Below are 20,481 nucleotides of genomic sequence, written 5' to 3'. Positions count from 1 at the left end.
ATATTATTTTTGCGCGCAGTGATTTCACGCTGGCTGTGGTGCTGTTACGTCGCACCGTGCACCAACTCTCGCGCAAGTTCATAGTGCGTAGGAATACAAGGTATACTGATATTTGAGAGCATGTTGGTTTTAAGTGTTTTTGTGTCCTATATAGTTGAATGAATTTACAGTTAATGTACTTCAGTCGTTGGATAAAAGAAAGAAAAAAATTGTCTCATATTGGAGTTTGAGTCTGACATCATCATTATTATTTTATGCAGTCTATGATTTTCCTAAAAGCAATGGTGGTTTCAACCAATTGATAAAAGAGGCGTCTAGATTTCAATCCTGTCTGTTTCGGTCGCTAAGGTTCGACCAATCAACAAATGGGGCATGTTGATATCGGTCCTGTTAGTTTCTATTGAATTGCATGTAGCTAGTCACTTTCTATAGAGCTATAAATAAACTAAAGTTTCAGTAAGAAATAGAGGGAATCATACTCGATCCATGTAAATATAGACATACCAAACCCGTAAGCCATTATGGCCCTTCAGGCCTTTGATTTCTAACATAAGTTCAATTGTTTTGTCATTATGGTTTCCATACCATTAGCTGGAAAGAAAAGGTGATGGAGATAATGCATTATATTTGCTATTTGCAATACTAGCCACAAATAGTGGAGGGTATATAAGATCTCTGTGACACTGGACATGTGAGTGTAACACCCCTTGTAGTGTAGGGAAGTTCTATATTTTCCCCCAAATTTCAGAAGAATTGAAGTTGAGTTGCATGATATTCATTGCTAAAACTAGAGGGTGTCATTTGATCGACCTGCCCATATATTTAAAGTCCTTCTTTCTGTAGCACTGTTTCCAGATAATGGGGGGGGGGTGATCAAATCCAATAATGTCTAAAATATAGAATATTTGAACAGTAGCGAAATTAGATCAGTTACATACACAGGTAATACATGTACATGTATGTACGATATGTTATTTTTATGTAACTCTGCCTTTTTAAATAATGTAAAATAAGATCTCAAATACAATGTACATTCTAAGGAAAAACAAGACGAATTAAATAAAAAAGACGTAAATTGTTTTTAAAAAATGGAAAGTAATACGATATAGAAAACTGTTTGTCTATTAGTCAATTATGAATCATATCGAGTCCATAAAGCGACCTTTGAGATGGTCCAGGTTCAATGCAATATGGTGTACTGATTCACGCGTGAGGACGGATAAAGTTTAAGGTGGTTCGATACACCCACAGTTTATTCCAATTTTCAATAGAAGACCACAAAACATACACTTATCAAATATTAAAACGATGATAGTGATACTATAGGCATTTTAAAAGAATTTTTTCATGCTTTTTTAATATAATTTTTAAAAAGATAAATATTAACAAATTGAAAGAAAATTGTTTGTCAAATGATGGATATTTTCTTCAGACACATAAAAAATATAACAATACATATTATTAAAAAATATTTTAAATGCAAAGGAGAAGAGCGTATAATGCCTGTCAAATCCCCCGCACCTAGGACTTCAAACGACTCTAGTAAATCTCCTTTAAAGGAATCTTACATTTGAAGGTGTGCATCAGTACATGTATAATATAGAACTGCATCATCTGGCCATTAACAATATTTTATTATTTTCATTTTTATGAATATTTTCTTGCATTTCAACGGGATCTCTAACAATCTTCAACTGTGCTTTTGTTTACTAAACGTTATTTGAATGGGCAAGAACTTGTTGTTATCTGGAGAGTCTAAAATTTTCCAAAATAATTTTATATCTATTACATAAAATTTTCGAAAAACATTGTTTTACCTAAAAGAAAACATGCGCAGAATTAAAAAAAAAACCAAAAACTCCCATATGATTCGAACACCCTCTCAGCCAGGAGAAACTGTTTAAAGTCCTCTGCCTATTACACTGAGCTACGTTGACACATGCTTGTAATTGTGAATAACTTTTATAGTTTAACAATTATAAATCAATTTTTGAAGTTTTGTGTAAAATATTAATTTTGACCCATAATGGGTCTAGACTCAACTTTAATAAGTTAATGATAAAAAAAGAATGAAAACTTATCCTTTTAATAAAAGTATAAATATAGCTTCAGGTACCTGTCGCAATATGATTTTCGAAACATAGTAATATACTGCTTTTGTAATGGTGTCTGTAACAACTGATTTGTGATAAATTCGGGATACCTGCATCGAAAAATGAACATATAGAACTCTTGGTTTAATGTCAGTTGGTATTCTGAACCGTGATAACTTCCAGAAAAATGCAATGAATCCAAGTTTACAGCTGTATATAGAATACATGTATAGTGTTATTGAAGAGATCTGTCTGTATTGGGTGTGCTCCGTCATACTCAAGCTGAATTAAACAAAATAATTTGAAAAAAAAATATTCCAGCCGATTAGATACGACATGTAATTTTAAACTATTCTTATCATGCTTCAATTAAGTGAAAAAATAGTTACTACATAGTGAAATCGATTCAGCGACCACAAAATAAAAAAAAACCCTCGGCGTTACCACTAGACCACGCACCTAACACTTTTAAAACTGCATGTCTTTTAAATATATATCGCTGTATCCATGATTGTATTAGAAAAAGTCACTTATTGAAATATTTCTCTAATTTTCAGTACGAACACTAAATATTGAATATTGTTGAAAATATCTGATATTTGCAAAAGTACTATATTTTAGGCGAAATCGCATATTAAGTACGCTATACCTCTTGAGCAAAATTTTCAAAATAGCGGTTCCCTTACTATTAGCCCCAGTTTAAATCAGCCAGTACCGGATATACATGTACATGCTTTCGGATTTACTTTTTTTGCGTACTGCGTCATCAAAAAGTGGTGTATGGAGCCACCTTAAACAGATGCGGTTTTTCGGCGTGAAAATTTTGTCTAATCTACTATGATTAATATTTCATATTATAAAAATGTGTGTAATTCAAATTAGAAACTACATGTACTTGTCAAGCAAAGTAACATAGCATTGATTTTAAAATAAATAAACATCGACAAAATCAACTCCCGTCAGTTCTTCAGTACTTTAATTTAATATTGATGCGATATACCTCAATCTGAAAAAGGTTGAAAATGCATGAATTAAGTCTTCATTTGATAGGTTTTGTGAAGTAATCTTTACAGTTTTTGAAGCATATAAAATTGCCGATTTATCATTATACAGTTTGTCTATTTCTTCGATTATTCAAGCCACAACATAAATGAAAAATATTTAGCAGCGTTCTCACTAGACGCATTTCCTCCATTTATGTCAGCAAAAGCAATGATTAAATATGATATTTTCTCTTCAAACTTTTAACATGTGCTTCCTATAGGCAGTAATTTAAGCAAAGGCGCTACATATTTGCAATATTCATGTTTAAAAAAATAATAAAATTGTTCATGACCAAATTGATGTTTAAAATCAAATTCATTAATATGGATGTCAATTATTATGTAAATGTGATTTTATGCAAGTAATATTGTAACATAAAATAAATGTAAATATCAGTTGCGAGTATAGATATGTTTTATTTATTTTATTGTCAATTGCCCTCGCAGGAATTGTAATATAGGCTATAGCAATTAAGCAATTATCTCACCTGGTCAAATTCCCGTTTCGCACACATTTTTTCGATACCTAATTTACAAATGTGTGCAAAACGGGAACAAACCACTCGGAACATACTGTAAGTATTGCTGAAGAGTACGCAAGTGTAACGTGAGGTATTTTTTTTTTATCTTAGTCTATCTATGCAGGCATCTCATTTGAATTAGGACATCGAGGAAGTGATGATTTCGTGCTGTGTTTGCTGCACTGTTATTTGACTTTTGTTTTGATTCAGAACTTTAAATGATGGAAAGATGTCATTGCAAGGTCCAATCTGAAGATAAGTTCTGTGTACGATAATTACGACGAGACTTTTGTAAAAAAAAAAACAAAAAACAAACAAACAAAAACAAAAAACAAAATAAGGTAGCTGAGAAACTTCCTCGTTCAAATGCAGAAGAAGGCGTTTTGACAGAACAATCTTGATCGAAGCAACAAAAAAAAAAAAGAAAAAAAAGAAGGAAAAAAGCAACGCTTCGCTGGGGTACATTAACTTTAACACCCCTAAGTTTGGAAATAAATACCAATGTTCTTGCCCTCTTGAAGTTTTTCTTCTCCGAAGTAACACGTTGCCATATGCCGAAAGAAAAAAAGACACAGAACAACATGTGTACACCAAAAAGTGATCATGTTTACGAAGATTTGGAAGAAGCTAAAAAAGATTTGAAAAATCCGAAAAAACGCTCCATGCAAACTTTATTGCACGTACGGGACAAGTCAGAAAATCGTCAACTGCTGTGTTCCGGATTGGCTGTAGTCGACGAAGATAAAATTGTTGTAGTTACAAAAACGGGAGAAATTCTTCTATTCAAAAACACAGGATGCCTCGCATTTTTAGCGGAATTTTTAGAAACCTTTGAGGATGTGACGCCATTGTCAACTAAAGAAATTGCAGCGTCATGCGCGTTTTGCATAAAATTTTTCGAAGTTCAGGACTCGGAAATAAAGGAGCTTGAAGAAAAATGCATTGATTTTCAATATTCCGGAGAAACTACGGTTCATGCATTACATTTTGTGAACAATATTTTCTTAATTTCTTGTAACATACAAACATGTTTATTATACACCCCTTTCATTCGAATGATAGATCAGAGGGGACGTATACTGAAGCAATTTGTTATTCCAACCATTCATTCCCCACAGCACATAAGTAGTACAGCCGACGGGAAAATCATTTTCATCACTGACCAAGCCCTTAAAAAAGTAATGGCCATTGACGATTCAGGTACTATCAAGTGGGAAGTTGCAACGGACAGTGTACCACACCACGTGTCACTTTATGGGGAGAAAAGCATCGTGGTCTCTTGCGAGAGGGAGTTGGAATTAAAGCGTTTTTCATTATCTGGAACCCCCCTATCCCCGGTAGATACCAGACTTGGGCCGAATTCTGCGCCGCTTATTGTCAGTTATTTTTCCAAGAATGACACGTTGTTTTTCTGTTCAGAAATGTTTAACCACTGCGACACAGAGTTCGTGTATTCAGTGAAACCAAAGAAATCGAGACTACAAAAAATTATAAGCATGTTTAGAAAGTGATGTTTCTGAAGAAACATGTTTCATTGCCTTGGTTTTGTTAGCTTACTCTGCAGGCGTCATTTCAAGCATTAAAGCACACCTCAAGTTTTTCTCAATAATAAATTATGCCTTAGCCACAAAAGTATTACTGATTTCTTGAGTTTCGAAATTTAATTTCATGTTTTTTCTGGAATAAAATTTCTTTCATACGATAAACATGGTTCTTGAAAATTTTATCCCCATTTTAAAAGATATTTCAAGATGATGATTACTCTTCAGTTATAACTGAAATTGGCAATGAAATGTATGGGGGTTTTTTTGTTGGATGAAATTTGATCCAAGTACTAAAACATGTTGATGTTAATGCAGAAAACACTTTAAGTTTATGAATTACTTAAAGCTAGTCAGCTACACACTGCGAGTGGGTTCTCAAACTCCTCTCTATTAAATCTTAAGATTCAACTTGTGCATTTGTAATGAAAATAAGCCTGTATTTTTGTTTCCTCAAAAAACCGTTTTATTTCCTTAATCCTCAGCGTAAACTTTAAACAGGTTTAATGGCAGTGCTTGTGTTCGACATTTCCCCTTGAAATACAAGCAAACCCATTCGATACTTCTATAACAACTAACAAAATGCTATCTAAATGTACTTGTGTGTATATTCCACAATACATGTATATACAATGCACTTAGTATCAACATTACAATACCGAGTTTACATATAATATGTACAATGTACATGTATATTTAAGGTCAGACGACACGTTCCTCGAGAATCTTTTTTGTATCTCCTCTTAATAAAGAGTTCCAGTAAAAAAAAATTAATTTTATAATTATTTTAAAAATGATTAAAATTTAATTGGATGATGTATGCCTGGTAAGGTACCCTAGTTTTTTGCAAGAAAGCTTGTCAAAATAGTAGTAAACCATCAACAAATTCCTGGAAAAAGTTGTATAAAATTGAGGAACGTGTCGTCTGACCTTAGATTCAAATATCTTTATATATCGGTATATCTGACACAGACTCGAAATATTTATCCGTTTACCAAGTATACTGGCACTTGAATTTACTATTTGATTTTAAAGCTTCCACCTCTCAAATTTAAGAATATCATTTTTGACAATTTATTCAAATGATTTACTACGCAGCAAGTACATTTCTATAATAAGGGACCGGTAATTCTGTTTGTGAACAAAGTTATATCGATTCAGATCTGAAAATGTTTTTAAAAGGACCTAAGCACGATTTGAGATGAATATTTTATTTTGAATTTTATGTATAAAATTGTTTACATGGGGATTCACCAAAATTTGAATGTTAGAAGTCAAGTTACATGCGAGATACTATGTTAACGAAGCTAGAGTCCTATATTTGTTTAAAGTAATGTAAAAAAAAATGCCTTATCCTTGACAAAATAACTTGTGGCAAACAAGATAAACTGTATCAATGTGCTCATAGATAATTTTATCAACAAAAAAAAATATTATATTGAAACTTATATTTCACAACACGAACGTAAACAATAACAGGATTCGAGCTTTGTTTACAAAACAGAAATATTTGGTTTCAAATTTTGACAAAGCATAAAAACATCTATATTGACCATTCTAGACATTAAAAATGAAAAATTAAATTTTGAAAAATTCGAGCTCAAATCGTACCCCTTTAATGACAATGGATAGGCAACTTATTGATGAATTAAGTATTTGGCAATTTTCTACCTATCTCATTTTTTATATGTAAGGAAACTTAAAAGAATGTTTTAACTGAACTTTTAAAATGTTTACCACAAATGATTGTATGTAGTGATAGATAATTCCAGTGAAGTGTGATTAGTGATAATAAAGATGATGAAGGCAATGATTATACATGTATATACATCGTTATGCTGAAAAGTTTAAAAAAATTTACTTGCAAAAGTAAGTATAATTAGTAATTATACAGTACAGATAATTATAAGTAAATTATAATTATAAGTAAAGTATTAAATATTGTTCCTTTGATATGAATCCACATGAATCAATGAATAAATGATATCTGATATAATAGAACAGTTTCATTATTTTTGCGAAAATAATCCAACCAATATGAATTCAATACGTTGATAATCCACGCGTTCTCCATCGCCCCAGTAGGTTGTAAAAATCTATTAGAAAGACCGTATTTGATTGAACATGGCCATCAAAACAATATTCCCAGATGTAAACAGGTTGATGATTGAAGTATGCTCATGTAAAGAAGATCATAAATACTAAATGATTGTTTGTTAAAAGAAGAGAGGTCACCAGTATTTGTTAACCTTGGGTAAGCTTGCATCAGTTTCATCGTTTTGCAGCAGTGGCCATGACCATGTCGCTTCTACCTTATCTTATACTTTTGGTCTTAGTTCATGAATCGTTTGAAAATGGCGTCGTATTTACAGAATGCGATTACACCCAGTGTGGAGGAAGAGAACCTATTTACACTCCATTTAAAAGCTACAATGTCAGTTTTAGGATGGAATGCTTGATTCGTTGTCTTGACAACAGTTTTTGTAATTTCATCGGCCACCACGATAAGCAGTGCACATTATATCCATCTCTGGACCCTCTTTACGACATGCAGCCCTCGGATTTGGAATGGAGGTTTTGGTCAAGACGTGAGTCCTTTTGAAATATAATACCCCGTGGTTCTACTTATATATGTACTCATCAGAAAGTAAAGCATATTTTTTTTCGTAAATCATCGAGTTAAGAAATGCAACCGCACAGTTCGCATTCATGGTACTGCCGTATTATCTTTGTTGCGCCGCATTAGCGCATACAGGCAACATTACCATGTTTACAGAAAAACTTTTTTTTCAACTTAAGCTTTGCATGCTCTAAAATTAAATACTTGTTGAGGAGCATTTGCATGATATACTCACTGAGTATTAATTCCGTATAAAGAGGAAAGTGGGTCTACGGGGGCTGTTCGCTTCGAAAATAAAAACCTTTCAACAAACGTGCATTATTTAATAAACTTTAAAATGTAACTGCCAAATAAAACGATTATCGATATGGCTCAGGGGCCTCTTGTAAATATCATTTTCCGAATCTGTGTATAAGGCATATGCGTTCATCACTTTATAATTTATAAAAACTTATTGTATCATGATTATATTGAAATTTAATTAAGGAGGCTGGAAGTTCAACAAATTAACCACGAGATCTTCCTTGAATTATTAGATATGAATTGTTCAGCTATTACCTAATGTCTTGTAAAAAAATTATCTTTTTTTAAAATCTGTTTTCCAAAAGTTTACTTTTTTTGTTTAAATATGCCTCTATGAACAAAAACTGGAATGGCAGTTTTCAAGAAATTTTCTGTCTCCAAACGTTAATCAAGATTAAATTAATTTTGTTTCAAGGAGGGAGGTTTTCAAAACAATGAGTATTCCCCTTATATAAAGTGTGAAATTGCCACATTTGTCTGTACAAACTTTCCAGATAAAATTCTACACTTCTTAATGTACAATTGCATGCTAACAAGTTGGAAACTCCAGGATTAAAGTTGAAAAAATCAACTTTAAAGTTGGAATTTAATAAAAAAAAAAAAAAAAGTCACAACGTAGCACTTATACTATATTATTTTTCTACTGTCAAATTTTTCGAGACAAATCTCTAAATATTTACTTGAATCTTACCTTCAGACAATCATTATTGTATAAAAAACGCAATGCGTAATATGTGTATATATGTTATAATATTGTATTTGCAGTGACATATAGGCCCAGTGGGCCGGATGTTTCATTATATATTTTGTATAACATTTAGTAATTTGTTATAACACGTCACTATAATAAATTATTTACTTACTTATACGCTTCTATATATTTAATTAATTCTGAGTGTACAACTTTTCTATCACATTTTTAGGGTCAAACACGGTACCTCAATATTTTAAAGCTGAAACTCATGACATCGAAACCCAAACGGAATTTTACCATTCTTTCTCTCTAGGAATTTTTTAAAGGCATGGTCACACATTTTACAATTTGGATAGATTAAAACGGTTACTATATTTAGATTATGCTTTGCATCTACGATAATATCGTCTCATATCATGTCTGTGATATGTGTTTTACAGCTTTTATTTGTGAAAATGGTTTCGTCTTGTCGACGTTTTCTGCAAACTATAGGTATTCACAGAAATTTCCATCCATGTATGTGGTAGTAAATCAAAACATTGGTAAATCTGATTATTTTTTTTTAGCTTGCTAAAATTGACTTGAAAGAAAAAATCCAATGTATTTTGGAAAAGTCAACTTTACGCAATGTGTCTAATCAAAATCGTTGATTGCTTTGGTGGTTTTGATTAATTATACATTAGCATTAATCTTTGATCACAGTTACGTGCAATTACCAGTATTTGCTTGCGATACTCAATTATTTCACTCAAAAGGGTCAACTGATATATTATTAATTTGATGACTTATTGACTTTGAATAAAAATCAGACATATCATGCCAGTATGGAATAATAGACAACAACACATGTGAAATGATTAGACTCTTCATATTTTATTCTCATGTGAAATTGAAAGGTGTCGTTAACAAAAGTTTGTTCAAGTCGTGTAATTGTATTTATGGGAAGGAATGACTGCGATATATACAACATCCATTTATCTATATCGAGTGGTTGTATTGGATTGGATTGATCTATATCGAGTGGTTGTATTGGATTGAATTGCCACTCTTAGATGAGATGTATGAAATAAATAATCAAACAATAAATATTTTTAATAGGTATGCGACTGTGTTTGTATACTGCGCACACCATCGAGGCATTCGAGGAGTTCCGAAGCCAGCCCGACTCAGGGGTTTACGGAATCGACATTGCTTAATAATCAAAATATTTTCAGCATTTTAGAATTTTTGAAATTTTACAATATTTGGCCAAAAGAGAGTTTTTTAAATTTTTAAACATTTTGCAAACTTTAGGTAAACTTAGAAAAGGCCCAACAAGATCCGAACCCTCAACTTACAGTCACTGTTAAGTAAAATTATTTTGAGGGAAAATATTACTTTAATTTTTATTTTGATACGGAGTACGTCCCAGTTTGTAGGTGTCACACACAACCTTTAAGCTGAAATTTGTGATTTTCATGCTTAATTAACTAAATAAAATAGTGCAAGGGGTTTTAAAGAATAAAATTATGAAAATACATGCATGCTACAACTTCAAATAAATGACCTTTTTCGCATGGTGTACGCATGCGTTTTCGAGATGCAGAATTAGGATAAATTAATATGCATTAACGTTTGTTTTGTGGTGGTCAGCTGAGTTGTGCTGAATGTGCTCTAATTGGATCGTCATCATGATATTGACCAATATAGGTTAATCACAAGGGCTTGTGTAGAAAAAAAGTCGTATAAATAATGGCTACCTTGTAGGATGATTCCTAATAAGAATGAAAGAAGCTTTTTTTTCTTAAAACCCCGGGCCACATTATCACACACCAGTAATAGATGAAAGTAAATGTGTGTAATTTTCTTTTATTTTGCTCTTTCTTTTTTTCCTCAGAGAGATAACTTATGTGGTGCATGTATTTACAAGGATCCATACAGAATGGTCAAGATTTATCACTCATGAAATCATGAAGATTTGTGCATTTTAATCCTGATTGTCAACGATATACTTTTTTTTTTTTTTTTTTTTACAGCAAATCCATGTGAATTGTTTCCATGCCTGAACTCTGGTTGCTGCGTTCAAGATCGGGATACCTTTAAATGTTTGTGTCCTGAACAATATGCCGGGAGTGTGTGCGGGGAAAAGGGTGACTCCTTACTTCAATTTACATAACACAAAGATTTAAATTGGAATTGTAAATAAAGTTAAATATAAACCCTTCCGACTAAAAAATAATGCAAAGTTCTTCTTTTGGCAAAGCAAAAAAGAAATTGATTGGTGGATGTATCATATTCGGGACTCTGTACAGTTTAAGGTCAATATACTGTTTGTTTTCCATTTTTCAGTTGACTGTGCCTCCAATCCTTGTAAGAATGCGGCCAGCTGTTTCATGATAAGTGGCCTCTTCTCATGTTCCTGTCCCTCGGGATTCACGGGAACACTGTGCGACCAAATTTTACCGTGATGTGTGACAAAACCTGCGGGAATTTTCAATGAGAGAATTTTAAAAAATAATTTAGAAATCATGTTAGTTATATTTCATGTTGTTATATAAGAAACTATTGGTGGACGGCATCTTCAGAGACTCAAGCTAGCCCCTTCTCGCAGTTGTGGGTCAACTCTTTGATATTTTTTTGTTTGGTCTTTATTATTGGTCAATATTTTGATTCTCATTCCACTGGTGAGAAGAACTTAACTCACTTTTTATTGGAGACATGAAAATATAGATCATGATATACAAACAGACATTGTTATTCATGAATGCATACAAAAGGATTTTTTCCTTTACAAAAGCGTGAAGGAGCCAACCAGAATAGGGCAAGCATGAAACAAGACTAATTTACTAAGTTGGCCCACGGTCAGTAAACGTAACCATCAGAGATTGGCAGTCGGTTTTCATGTAATTATGCTTAGATTCAGTAATAACATACACATTGGAATTATGCTTAGATTCAGTAATAACATACACATCGTAATTATGCTTAGATTCAGAAATAACATACACGTTGTAATTTTGTAGTATCATTAATCAAACTGCTCTTTAACCCATTGATATTTGTTTGTAGACGTCAACTTTAGTCTTGCTTTTTGTGAAATATCCGCTGCTCAATTTAATGTGTATTGTTTTAATCAAATCAAAGAGATTTATTTTAAATTTCATTGTTTCAGACATACTTAAAGTAAAATCGTTTTCTTTAATAAAAAGACAGGTTTATAGGTACAAGGAACTGTTTTCTATTGTGAAATGTTGTTTTCTTTTTTTTTTTTTTAGATTTTTTGAGATTTTGAGATTGCTACGAACAAAGAGGGTCACGTTTAGCTTAAATGATATCATTACTTGGTATTGCAGTATTGGTATTGCAGACTGTTTTATGATTTTATTTAGTCCAACGAATATGACAACGTTCAAACATTGATAAACGCTAAATCAGCAAAATATCCATAGCTCTTAACGTACTAGTATTCTTTCTAGGTGTATTACTTTTTGAGCATTTTTTAAAAATTTATTCACATGTATTTATTTTTATTTGATTAGTGTGTTCTTTTCAAGTATGGTGAGCTTGAAATGAAAACTCAGAGCATTTTATAGGGATTTAACAGATATATATCAAAGTTTTTGTCCAATTACGGCCATGATACATCTACGTGTACATTCTTTTTTTAATCAATAAGCGACACATACCAAATAAGTGTGTATTTCAAGAAGCACCGCTTTAAAATCTCTGAAATCATAACCCCGTTATTATTTTTTCCTTACATACTAGTACACTAACTAATGTATTACAATAATATAAAGGACTTCAAATGAAATGCTGTTTAAATCTTATTGCTTCCTTGTACATTTTTAAATACTTATACATTTTAATTGGCAAAGCGTCATTGCTTGGATTTATTGTTGTTTTTAGAAAAAAAGACACATTTAAATCCCAGATCAGTTTTTAAAAATGGAATTAAAACGACGATGCGGGGTGGGATGGGGTGTGCTAATTTTGTTCTTGATTTCTGAGCAATACAGATGTCTTTAGATCACAGCTTAGATTAAACTTGTTAATGAAAAAGCTCATAAAAATACTTCCTTGTTTTTATATTTATTATCCTGCCAATTTGGTTGTAATGGTTAATTTTGTTATTAAAGCGAAGGAGAAATCAGAATTTATTTATTACGATAAAATGGAGGGAATAAATATTTCTAAAATCCTCGTGTAAAATATGTATCGATATTTCCTGTTATAAAGATGGGTGAAGGAATATCTTCCTGGTGATACTTTTCATGCATATACATAAACCATGGATCAGAGAGTTCATTTATCAGATTTCTCGCTCTTAATATACACCAACTCCAGATATCTGTACAAAGTTTAATAAGTATAATTCTGAAGTTGTTCGAGAAATATTCTTGACAGCACCGTATTTCAAGCGGAAATTGGGTGGACCCAGAAGTCCTGCATTTAGATAGAAGCTTACGTGATTTGCCGACTGTTGCGTTCTTGTTCACGATTTTAAAATGGCACAGCCAACATATCTGGATGTAGATAGCTATGATGTTGTTGATAACGAAAATGTTTATGCGAACGATCTATTTGAAAGTTCTAATTATATTGCATACGCTGATTTAGTGTTTGACCCGGGCTCAAAAAATGCATGTCATCGGGCATTTTGTGTATTTGAAACTAAGGGTTGCCCAAATGAAAAAATGATCTCTCCCATAATGCATGTCTACACAAACGAGACCGAAGTGGAACACGTACTTTTGATTTCAGATGGAGAAATTTCGGAGAGCGATTCAGATTCCGACGAAAGTTATCATTCGTATTTGGATATCGATGAAGAGATTGAATGTGAAAAGCTTAAATGGCCTAAAGATACGCCTGAACAAGATCTCCAAAGAATTTGTACATCATCTGCTAAAAAGGGACCTTCGAAACTGACTTGTACTGGCATGGCAGTGCTAAACAATCACCGGGTTGTCATAGTTACCACTGATGGAGAGATTCTTGTCTTTGAGGCCAATGGTTCTTTTTTATTTCTGCGAGATTTTCCGGAACAATTTGAGAATGCGACAACATTTGCAGATTCCACCATTGCAGCTACTAGTGGATTTTGTATTCGATTTTACAAAATTGTCGAGAGTGATGTTTTGGAACTCAAGGAAAAATGTTTGGATTTTGAAAGTAATGCTTTCATGACTGTTCACGGAATATTCTACAATAGTAAAGAATTCATAGTATCGTGTAATTTACAGTCAGTTAGTCCGAAACCATACATAAGAGTTCTGGACAAACGGGGTGGGATAACAAAAACGATTGAACTACCAGGCCTTTTATCGCCTACTTATGTTACATGCAGTCTAGATAGGAAACACATTTTCGTCAGCGATCCGAAATTGAAAACAATATTTGCTTTAAATCGGGCCGGTAAAATTCAGTGGAATAAAATGGATGAAGAGATACCAACATCACTGACAGTCATTCCAAAGCAGACGCTGGTCGTGGCATGTCAAAACCCGTGTTCCTTCAAACTTTACACTTACGAAGGAGTATTGATCAGTAAGCTTGTTTCTGGTGAGTACGATGTAGAACGGTCGCCCGTCACCGTATCTTATCACGCCCACCTAAAACTGCTTTTATTCTGTCCCGAGACGCATGTCGTTGGTGAAAAAGACTTCTTCTACGTTTTGAAAACAAAAATTTCAAAGAAGAAAAAAACGTCTTCAAAGTTATCATTGCGATAAGACACTAGACATTTGCTCTTCTTTAACAGACATTTTGGTTCCATTGTGCTTCATTTTGTCTTTATTTTTAACCGTTAAAAACCAAAACCAAAACTATTATGTAAATATGTTTAATGATGTCAAAATACATTTAACTTCCTTGTTAAAGCATTTCCGAGTATCTTAAAATTAGTTTTAGAGTCAGGGAAATTCTGCTATAATGCATTTTAAAAATACATAGGCCTATATGATCGTGATCAATAGCGGAACTAAAATAAAATACTTTACACCCAAAACGGATATTGTTTAATATTTGGACCGATCTCGGACTGGGACGCGATTCCTTGTGTCAGGAATTGATTGATTTAATTCTATTTCCTCGTATTAATACATGTACTAGAATTATGAAACTTGTCATACAAAACACTTAATTATGTTGCATTAACAAACTTGAAATTGGTGAGCATGGCGGCCGATTACGTGAACACCACGAAAATTAAGGAATGTCGGTTTAACGTCGTGTATGCGGACCTGGTGTTTGACCAGGGATCCCTTAACTCTTGCCACCAAGCCTACTGTGTTTTTGAGGAGGGACCTATCTTTTCATATATGCCAAAGAATGAAAATGGCAGCGGGGAGAATGTTGAAGAAGGAGGCATGTATGAATTTCTGGAGCTTAAATCAGACGGGGAAAGCGATGGTTCTACCTCCGACACTCATTCTTACCTGGATATGGAACTAGAAAATGAGCTCTACCACGCAAAAGAGAAGAACAGGACCAGTACATACGGCGAAGGACCATACAGCAGGGTAGGAGAAATCCCCGACACCCAAATGATTAAACCAACACTGGAAAAAAGGGAGAAAAAGACGTCGCACAAGAAATCAAAGATCTACTGCACTGGAATGGCTGCTTTGAATGATGGTCGAATCGTCGTGGCGACAAAGAATGGGAAACTCTTAGTGTTTGGTCTTAGAGGAGACATTTTATTTCAGAGAGAATTTCAAAGCCGGTTTGAGGATATCACGACGGTTGGAAAATCGGAAGTGGCTGTAACTTCTGGCTGCGATATCAAGATGTTTACTGTGGAGAACTCGCAAGTTGTTGAACTTCCTGATAAATGCATCAGATGCAAGTTTCCAGGAGAAGCATCAATACACGGAATACATTTTGCTGCAAACCAGTTCTACATTTCATGCAAACTTCAAACGGACTGCGTTGTTCCTAAACCGTTGATTAGGGTTTACGATTCAAAGGGGCACCTGTTGAAAACCTTTGAAATCCCACGACTAGCTTCGCCTAAGTATGTCGTAAGCAGTTCGGATGGAAAGCATATTTTCATTACAGACCAAAGGAATCGGACAATTGTGGCCTTAGACAATGAGGGAAATATAAAATGGGAGGCAACAGACCTGTCAATTCCAAAATCGATCACTATCATCGGCAAAAACCGCCTCGTTGTGGCTTCGGAAGGATCCTCGTCTTTCAAGTGTTTTTCATTCGCTGGGAAAATGGTACGAACAATTGAATCGGAAATGCACACTTCCTCGTCCCCGTTTTTAATTTATTACCACGCGCCCACTAACAAACTGTTGTTTTGCCCCGAAAAGCATATGATCGGATCTCGCGATTCCGTATTTTCTCTGAAACTGAAAAAGTCTAAAAGAAAGCGACTGTCAAGTATTCTGTTTCCATTTGCTAAGGAATGAGTATTTTTAATTTAATGTTAATTAGTATTTCTTCGTAAACATAGTCAGTTTATACATGTAGTTTTGCTCTGCGAAATGCAATTCACACTGTATAAAGATGAAACTACGTACATTAACATTACAATGTGAAAATTTAGAATTTGAAGCTGCTTCGTTTGATTGTATGTTTTTGTAACAAACATGTTTGAACAATTATTTTATCTGTTAATTATAAGTTACACTTTCAAGACGCATGCGCTATGCATTTTTGTGTTGTTAAACCCATTTCTGTTTTCCCTACTTTGCGATCGGAAATTTGTTTATCAATAAAAAATGGATTTTATATGTTTACACTTATGCGCCAAATACTTTTTCAATCATCTCCTCCTTGACTATGGATAATTAAAAAAAATTATGTATATGTAAATTGGCTCGAACTAATAACTTGCGATGAAAATTGGTTGGATTTTTTGTACTTGAATGGCAAAAAGGTACCCCGGACCAACCAGCTTAAAGTAATTAAAGTTTGTTTTAATTTACTACAGTTTTCGTCACTAGGTTTGCATTACGGCGTTGTCATTTAGATTATATACAATTTGTTTACAGATGAATCCTTTGAGTACAGTGTATGTTACCCCCCCCCCCCCCCCCCCACTCCCCCACTTTTTTGTACCGGTAATCATGTTATAAGCACGACAAACATGTACATATTCCAGTTTGCAATTTTTAACAACCAAAAACATTCTAGACTTAAATTGATTTTAGCCATATCAATCGTGAAAATTGAATATATTTGGGCATTTCTAAGTATACTCGGTATGTACCTCGAGTAAGAAAATACAATTCTTAAACAATTAGAAATACATGAAGCAATAGTACAACACTATTCATTAGACGCATAGACTTAGGGTTTTTTTCAGTAAATAACACACAACATTATCTGATTTGATGAAAAAAAAACCCAACCAATTTGGTAAAACGAACGTGTTTAGAAATTATGTTGTGTAAATTGTTTACATAATGGAGGATTTATTTCCAGAATACCGATAGCTTAGAATCAGATATGAAGTTTCTCTTTGAGAAATTTGGTAAATTCGTCGAAGTTAAAGTCTGCATCTCTGCCATGGCAAATAGTTCTCTTACAGCAGGCGGGGTATTTGGCCTCTAGGTTCTCCTTGGTGTAACAGGCAAGGTCTGTTCCATTTGTTGGAGCTGGGTCCTCGCGACAGCTGGAAAAGAAAGAACTCCATAATATCCTATCACATTTAAAGAAAATAGAAAGAATGAGATTTGTTTATTTCCACAATATGTTGCCGAAATTTAACGGAAAAAATCCCCATAGACACATCAGAGTATGGAAATGATTGTTCATTATTAAATGTGGAAACATTTTTTCACACCAATAACATTTAATACAATGGAAAAGTTTTGTAAATTGTGCATGCATTTATTACCTGTTTTTCATTCATCAACCCAGAATCGTTTATATTTTATTAAAAATATAAAATAAGCTTTAAAATGAAGATAAAACTATTTAACGAACGCACCGGTAGCAATGGAAGCCATCCGCCAGACAGATACATTGCGAGCAACCGTCATGGAAGGCGTCTTCTTGTTTGAACTGAATGCCTCGAAAGTAGCAGGGATCTAGAACCAACATATATTTGAATTGAACGTATTTTTTCGACCAGATATGTCAAAAGGATGAGACACAAGTTCCAAAAAAACTTAGATTGAATATGATTATTTGTTTTATAAAGCAATTTGTTTTAACAAACTCTTTCAACAAGAGAGCAACTTGCTGCAGAACTATAGCTCTACAGGATTTGGGTTGACCTACCGTAAAGCTACAGTTCCGTCCATACAAAAACCTTTATTTTTGTGCATATAACAAGTTGTGCAGGTTTTTTTTTTTACCCAAAATATAATTAAAGAATATATTCTGTGAAAAATTTAATACCAAAACTTCCTGGGCCAATTTTATTATTGATGTATTTCACTTTTAAGGAAGTTCTTTATTTGTAAATAATTTTAAAAAAAACTAGGGGAAAATAATGTCATTCATTTATACATCTAAAATACTAGTATACACAGGCAGAGAACCGGAATAGGCTTTGCCTGCTGTCCCAATCCATAAGTATTTTTGTAACTTATAACCATTTTTAATAAAATTTTTAAAGCTAAAATATAGTTTTAATATAAAGACAAATACCGTTTATTTGAGATGCGCCCTACAATGCTTAAAGATAAATAAAATAATAATTAAGAATGTTAAGGAACTGGGAGAATCTTCCTCACCACACGCCGGTATCTTACAGTACCCCCAGTAATCGTTGCCCGGGGCAGTATGATTCTGTCTTGTGTAACACCACGGTTTTTCACCGCTGCCTAACGGATTCCTGCAATAATTCCTATCCAATCCTTCATCCGGGTACTGTTGAGGAGTGACGTCATAATCGTGCTTGTCCCAGTCGATACACGTGTCTCCGTTTACTGTACTGGGCACTGACCCCCTGTAGTACCTCCCTTTGTCGATCACAGACACACAGTTATCTACCAACAAAGAGTCGATATCGTAATTGTTCTTTTGGTTCTGATGAATTTAAAAACATTCTTTTTAAAATGAATCATCTCCGTTCATTTATGCTTCAAAAATGATATCAGAAGTGGTAGGATTTTCCTGGACTTAAACAAGAGAGTCTGAGAGAGAGAGAGAGAGAGAGAGAGAGAGAGAGAGAGAGAGAGAGAGAGAGAGAGAGAGAGAGAGAGAGAGAGAGAGAGAGAGAGAGAGAGAGAGAGAGAGAATGATAAAAAGTTATAGATTTAAAAAATAAACTATTTAAGAATTTAAAAAGTGAGTAAAAGACTTAAGTTGAATATGAGTCATACCTGTGTATAAGCATTGTGTTTGAGTTAATGGTATATTTGTAAACGCTAGTAAAAAGAATCCTAGAATGTCCAAAAACACAAAGGTTCCCATCATAAGGTTAATCTTTCACTCTTTTAACAAAATATGAGGAAATGTTACATACTTATCGCATGTTGTTCAGCAGGTGCTTGGAGCAGGTGTTTCTGTGGGGTGTATCAATTGTAACACGTAGCTACGTGTAAATGAGTTGGAAACCACTATAAAGTGACGCAAATAGATGTACATGTAAATTTTCATGCAGGGGTTTTCAACTTTAATTAATTTAATGATACAAGTACCTTAAATCCTTAGTAGAAATGTATTAGAGTTACCTTTCTTTGATAGAAGTTCGATGAAGGAGAATAATATTCCGCAGGTTACTTATAAATTCACATCGGCCACCAAAATCTTATATGAAACCTACATTTTCAAATATTTTTTCCATTAAATTATGAACAATTAAAATGTCTAACACCACTCACAAAAATTTCTCGACCAATACATAGTTTCTTATACGTTTCCAAACAAGCAAGTAACTGCAATTGCATTCAATCATCGTATGGTTTTTGGGGGACTATGATATGATAACGGTTATCAGTTGTCAACGTACAGTTATAATTAGCATATACGCTGACTCTAGGAGGAATATTTATAATAAGTATGTGTCATTTCGATTTAAAACCGTCATACCCCTACCCCCTCCCCCCGAAAAAAATCCTTATATTTACGTAATACATTAACATAATCGTTATATTTTTAACATTGTAGGATAATTGAGAAAAGTGGTTTTTTAAAAAGCCCTAACGGATATTTATTAGGAATTTCCAACTAAAACGAAACTGACGACAATATTTGTGTTAAAGTTGTAAAACATATTTGAAATCACGAATGTTTATGTTAATTATATATTTTAATCAATAATTTTTTCTTACGGGATATAACAGTTTCAAACAAAATATTTTCTCCTCCACTATGTCTGCAACCTTTATATTGGGAGCAAGCATGCGTATAGTATTGTTTAAATGTCCACCTGTAATCTTAACGTCAACATTACCCATGCAGGAGTTCCTACTGCTGTACTAAAACTGTGATATACGGCCACTATCTCTCCGACCCTTATTCTGGACATATTGGGGTACTAAATAGATTGACCTTATCGCACTTTTACTATCTGTAAATTCAACCCTTGAACAACATTTACAGTTTTGTCACTTGTTCTTGTGTGCAAATAGAGAGAGAGAGAGAGAGAGAGAGAGAGAGAGAGAGAGAGAGAGAGAGAGAGAGAGAGAGAGAGAGAGAGAGAGAGAGAGAGAGAGAGAGAGAGAGAGAGAGAGAGAGATTTTTAATTATATTTATTTATTTGCAGTGAGTCGGGA

The 20,481-nt window shown here is 33.5% G+C and overlaps 2 protein-coding genes across 2 annotated transcripts; one reads left to right on the top strand and one right to left on the bottom strand.

The window, feature by feature from the left end:
- Positions 1–7,439: 7,439 nt before the first annotated feature.
- LOC128190493 (delta and Notch-like epidermal growth factor-related receptor) lies at positions 7,440–11,283 on the top strand. The gene is made up of 3 exons (XM_052862566.1): positions 7,440–7,786; positions 10,831–10,944; positions 11,144–11,283. The coding sequence occupies exons 1-3, from the start codon at positions 7,492–7,494 to the stop codon at positions 11,260–11,262; spliced, it is 528 nt and encodes a 175-aa protein (XP_052718526.1). The 5' UTR covers positions 7,440–7,491; the 3' UTR covers positions 11,263–11,283.
- A 5,629-nt stretch (positions 11,284–16,912) lies between these two features.
- Positions 16,913–19,225, bottom strand: LOC128189626 (hepatocyte growth factor-like protein). The gene is made up of 4 exons (XM_052861300.1): positions 19,087–19,225; positions 18,496–18,750; positions 17,745–17,844; positions 16,913–17,426 (listed from the first exon to the last, which is right to left on the bottom strand). Exons 1-4 carry the CDS (start codon positions 19,178–19,180, stop codon positions 17,255–17,257), a joined length of 621 nt encoding a protein of 206 aa, XP_052717260.1. The 5' UTR covers positions 19,181–19,225; the 3' UTR covers positions 16,913–17,254.
- Positions 19,226–20,481: the final 1,256 nt, after the last annotated feature.

This window comes from Crassostrea angulata, chromosome 6 (genome assembly GCF_025612915.1).
Source record: "Crassostrea angulata isolate pt1a10 chromosome 6, ASM2561291v2, whole genome shotgun sequence".
Classification (NCBI taxonomy): Eukaryota; Metazoa; Mollusca; class Bivalvia; order Ostreida; family Ostreidae; genus Magallana; species Magallana angulata.
This window is presented reverse-complemented; position numbering and strand designations above follow the sequence as displayed.

Excerpts from the sequence above, each read along its gene's own strand:
- LOC128190493 (XM_052862566.1), top strand. The coding sequence starts at position 7,492 with ATGACCATGTCGCTTCTACCTTATCTTATACTTTTGGTCTTAGTTCAT. Across the intron at positions 7,787-10,830 it reads ATGGAGGTTTTGGTCAAGAC|CAAATCCATGTGAATTGTTT; the intron begins GTGAGTCCTTTT and ends TTTTTTTTACAG. Across the intron at positions 10,945-11,143 it reads GAGTGTGTGCGGGGAAAAGG|TTGACTGTGCCTCCAATCCT; the intron begins GTGACTCCTTAC and ends TCCATTTTTCAG.
- LOC128189626 (XM_052861300.1), bottom strand. The coding sequence starts at position 19,180 with ATGATGGGAACCTTTGTGTTTTTGGACATTCTAGGATTCTTTTTACTA. Across the intron at positions 18,751-19,086 it reads AACACAATGCTTATACACAG|ATAACTGTGTGTCTGTGATC; the intron begins GTATGACTCATA and ends CTTTGTTGGTAG. Across the intron at positions 17,427-17,744 it reads GATGGCTTCCATTGCTACCG|CTGTCGCGAGGACCCAGCTC; the intron begins GTGCGTTCGTTA and ends TTTCTTTTCCAG.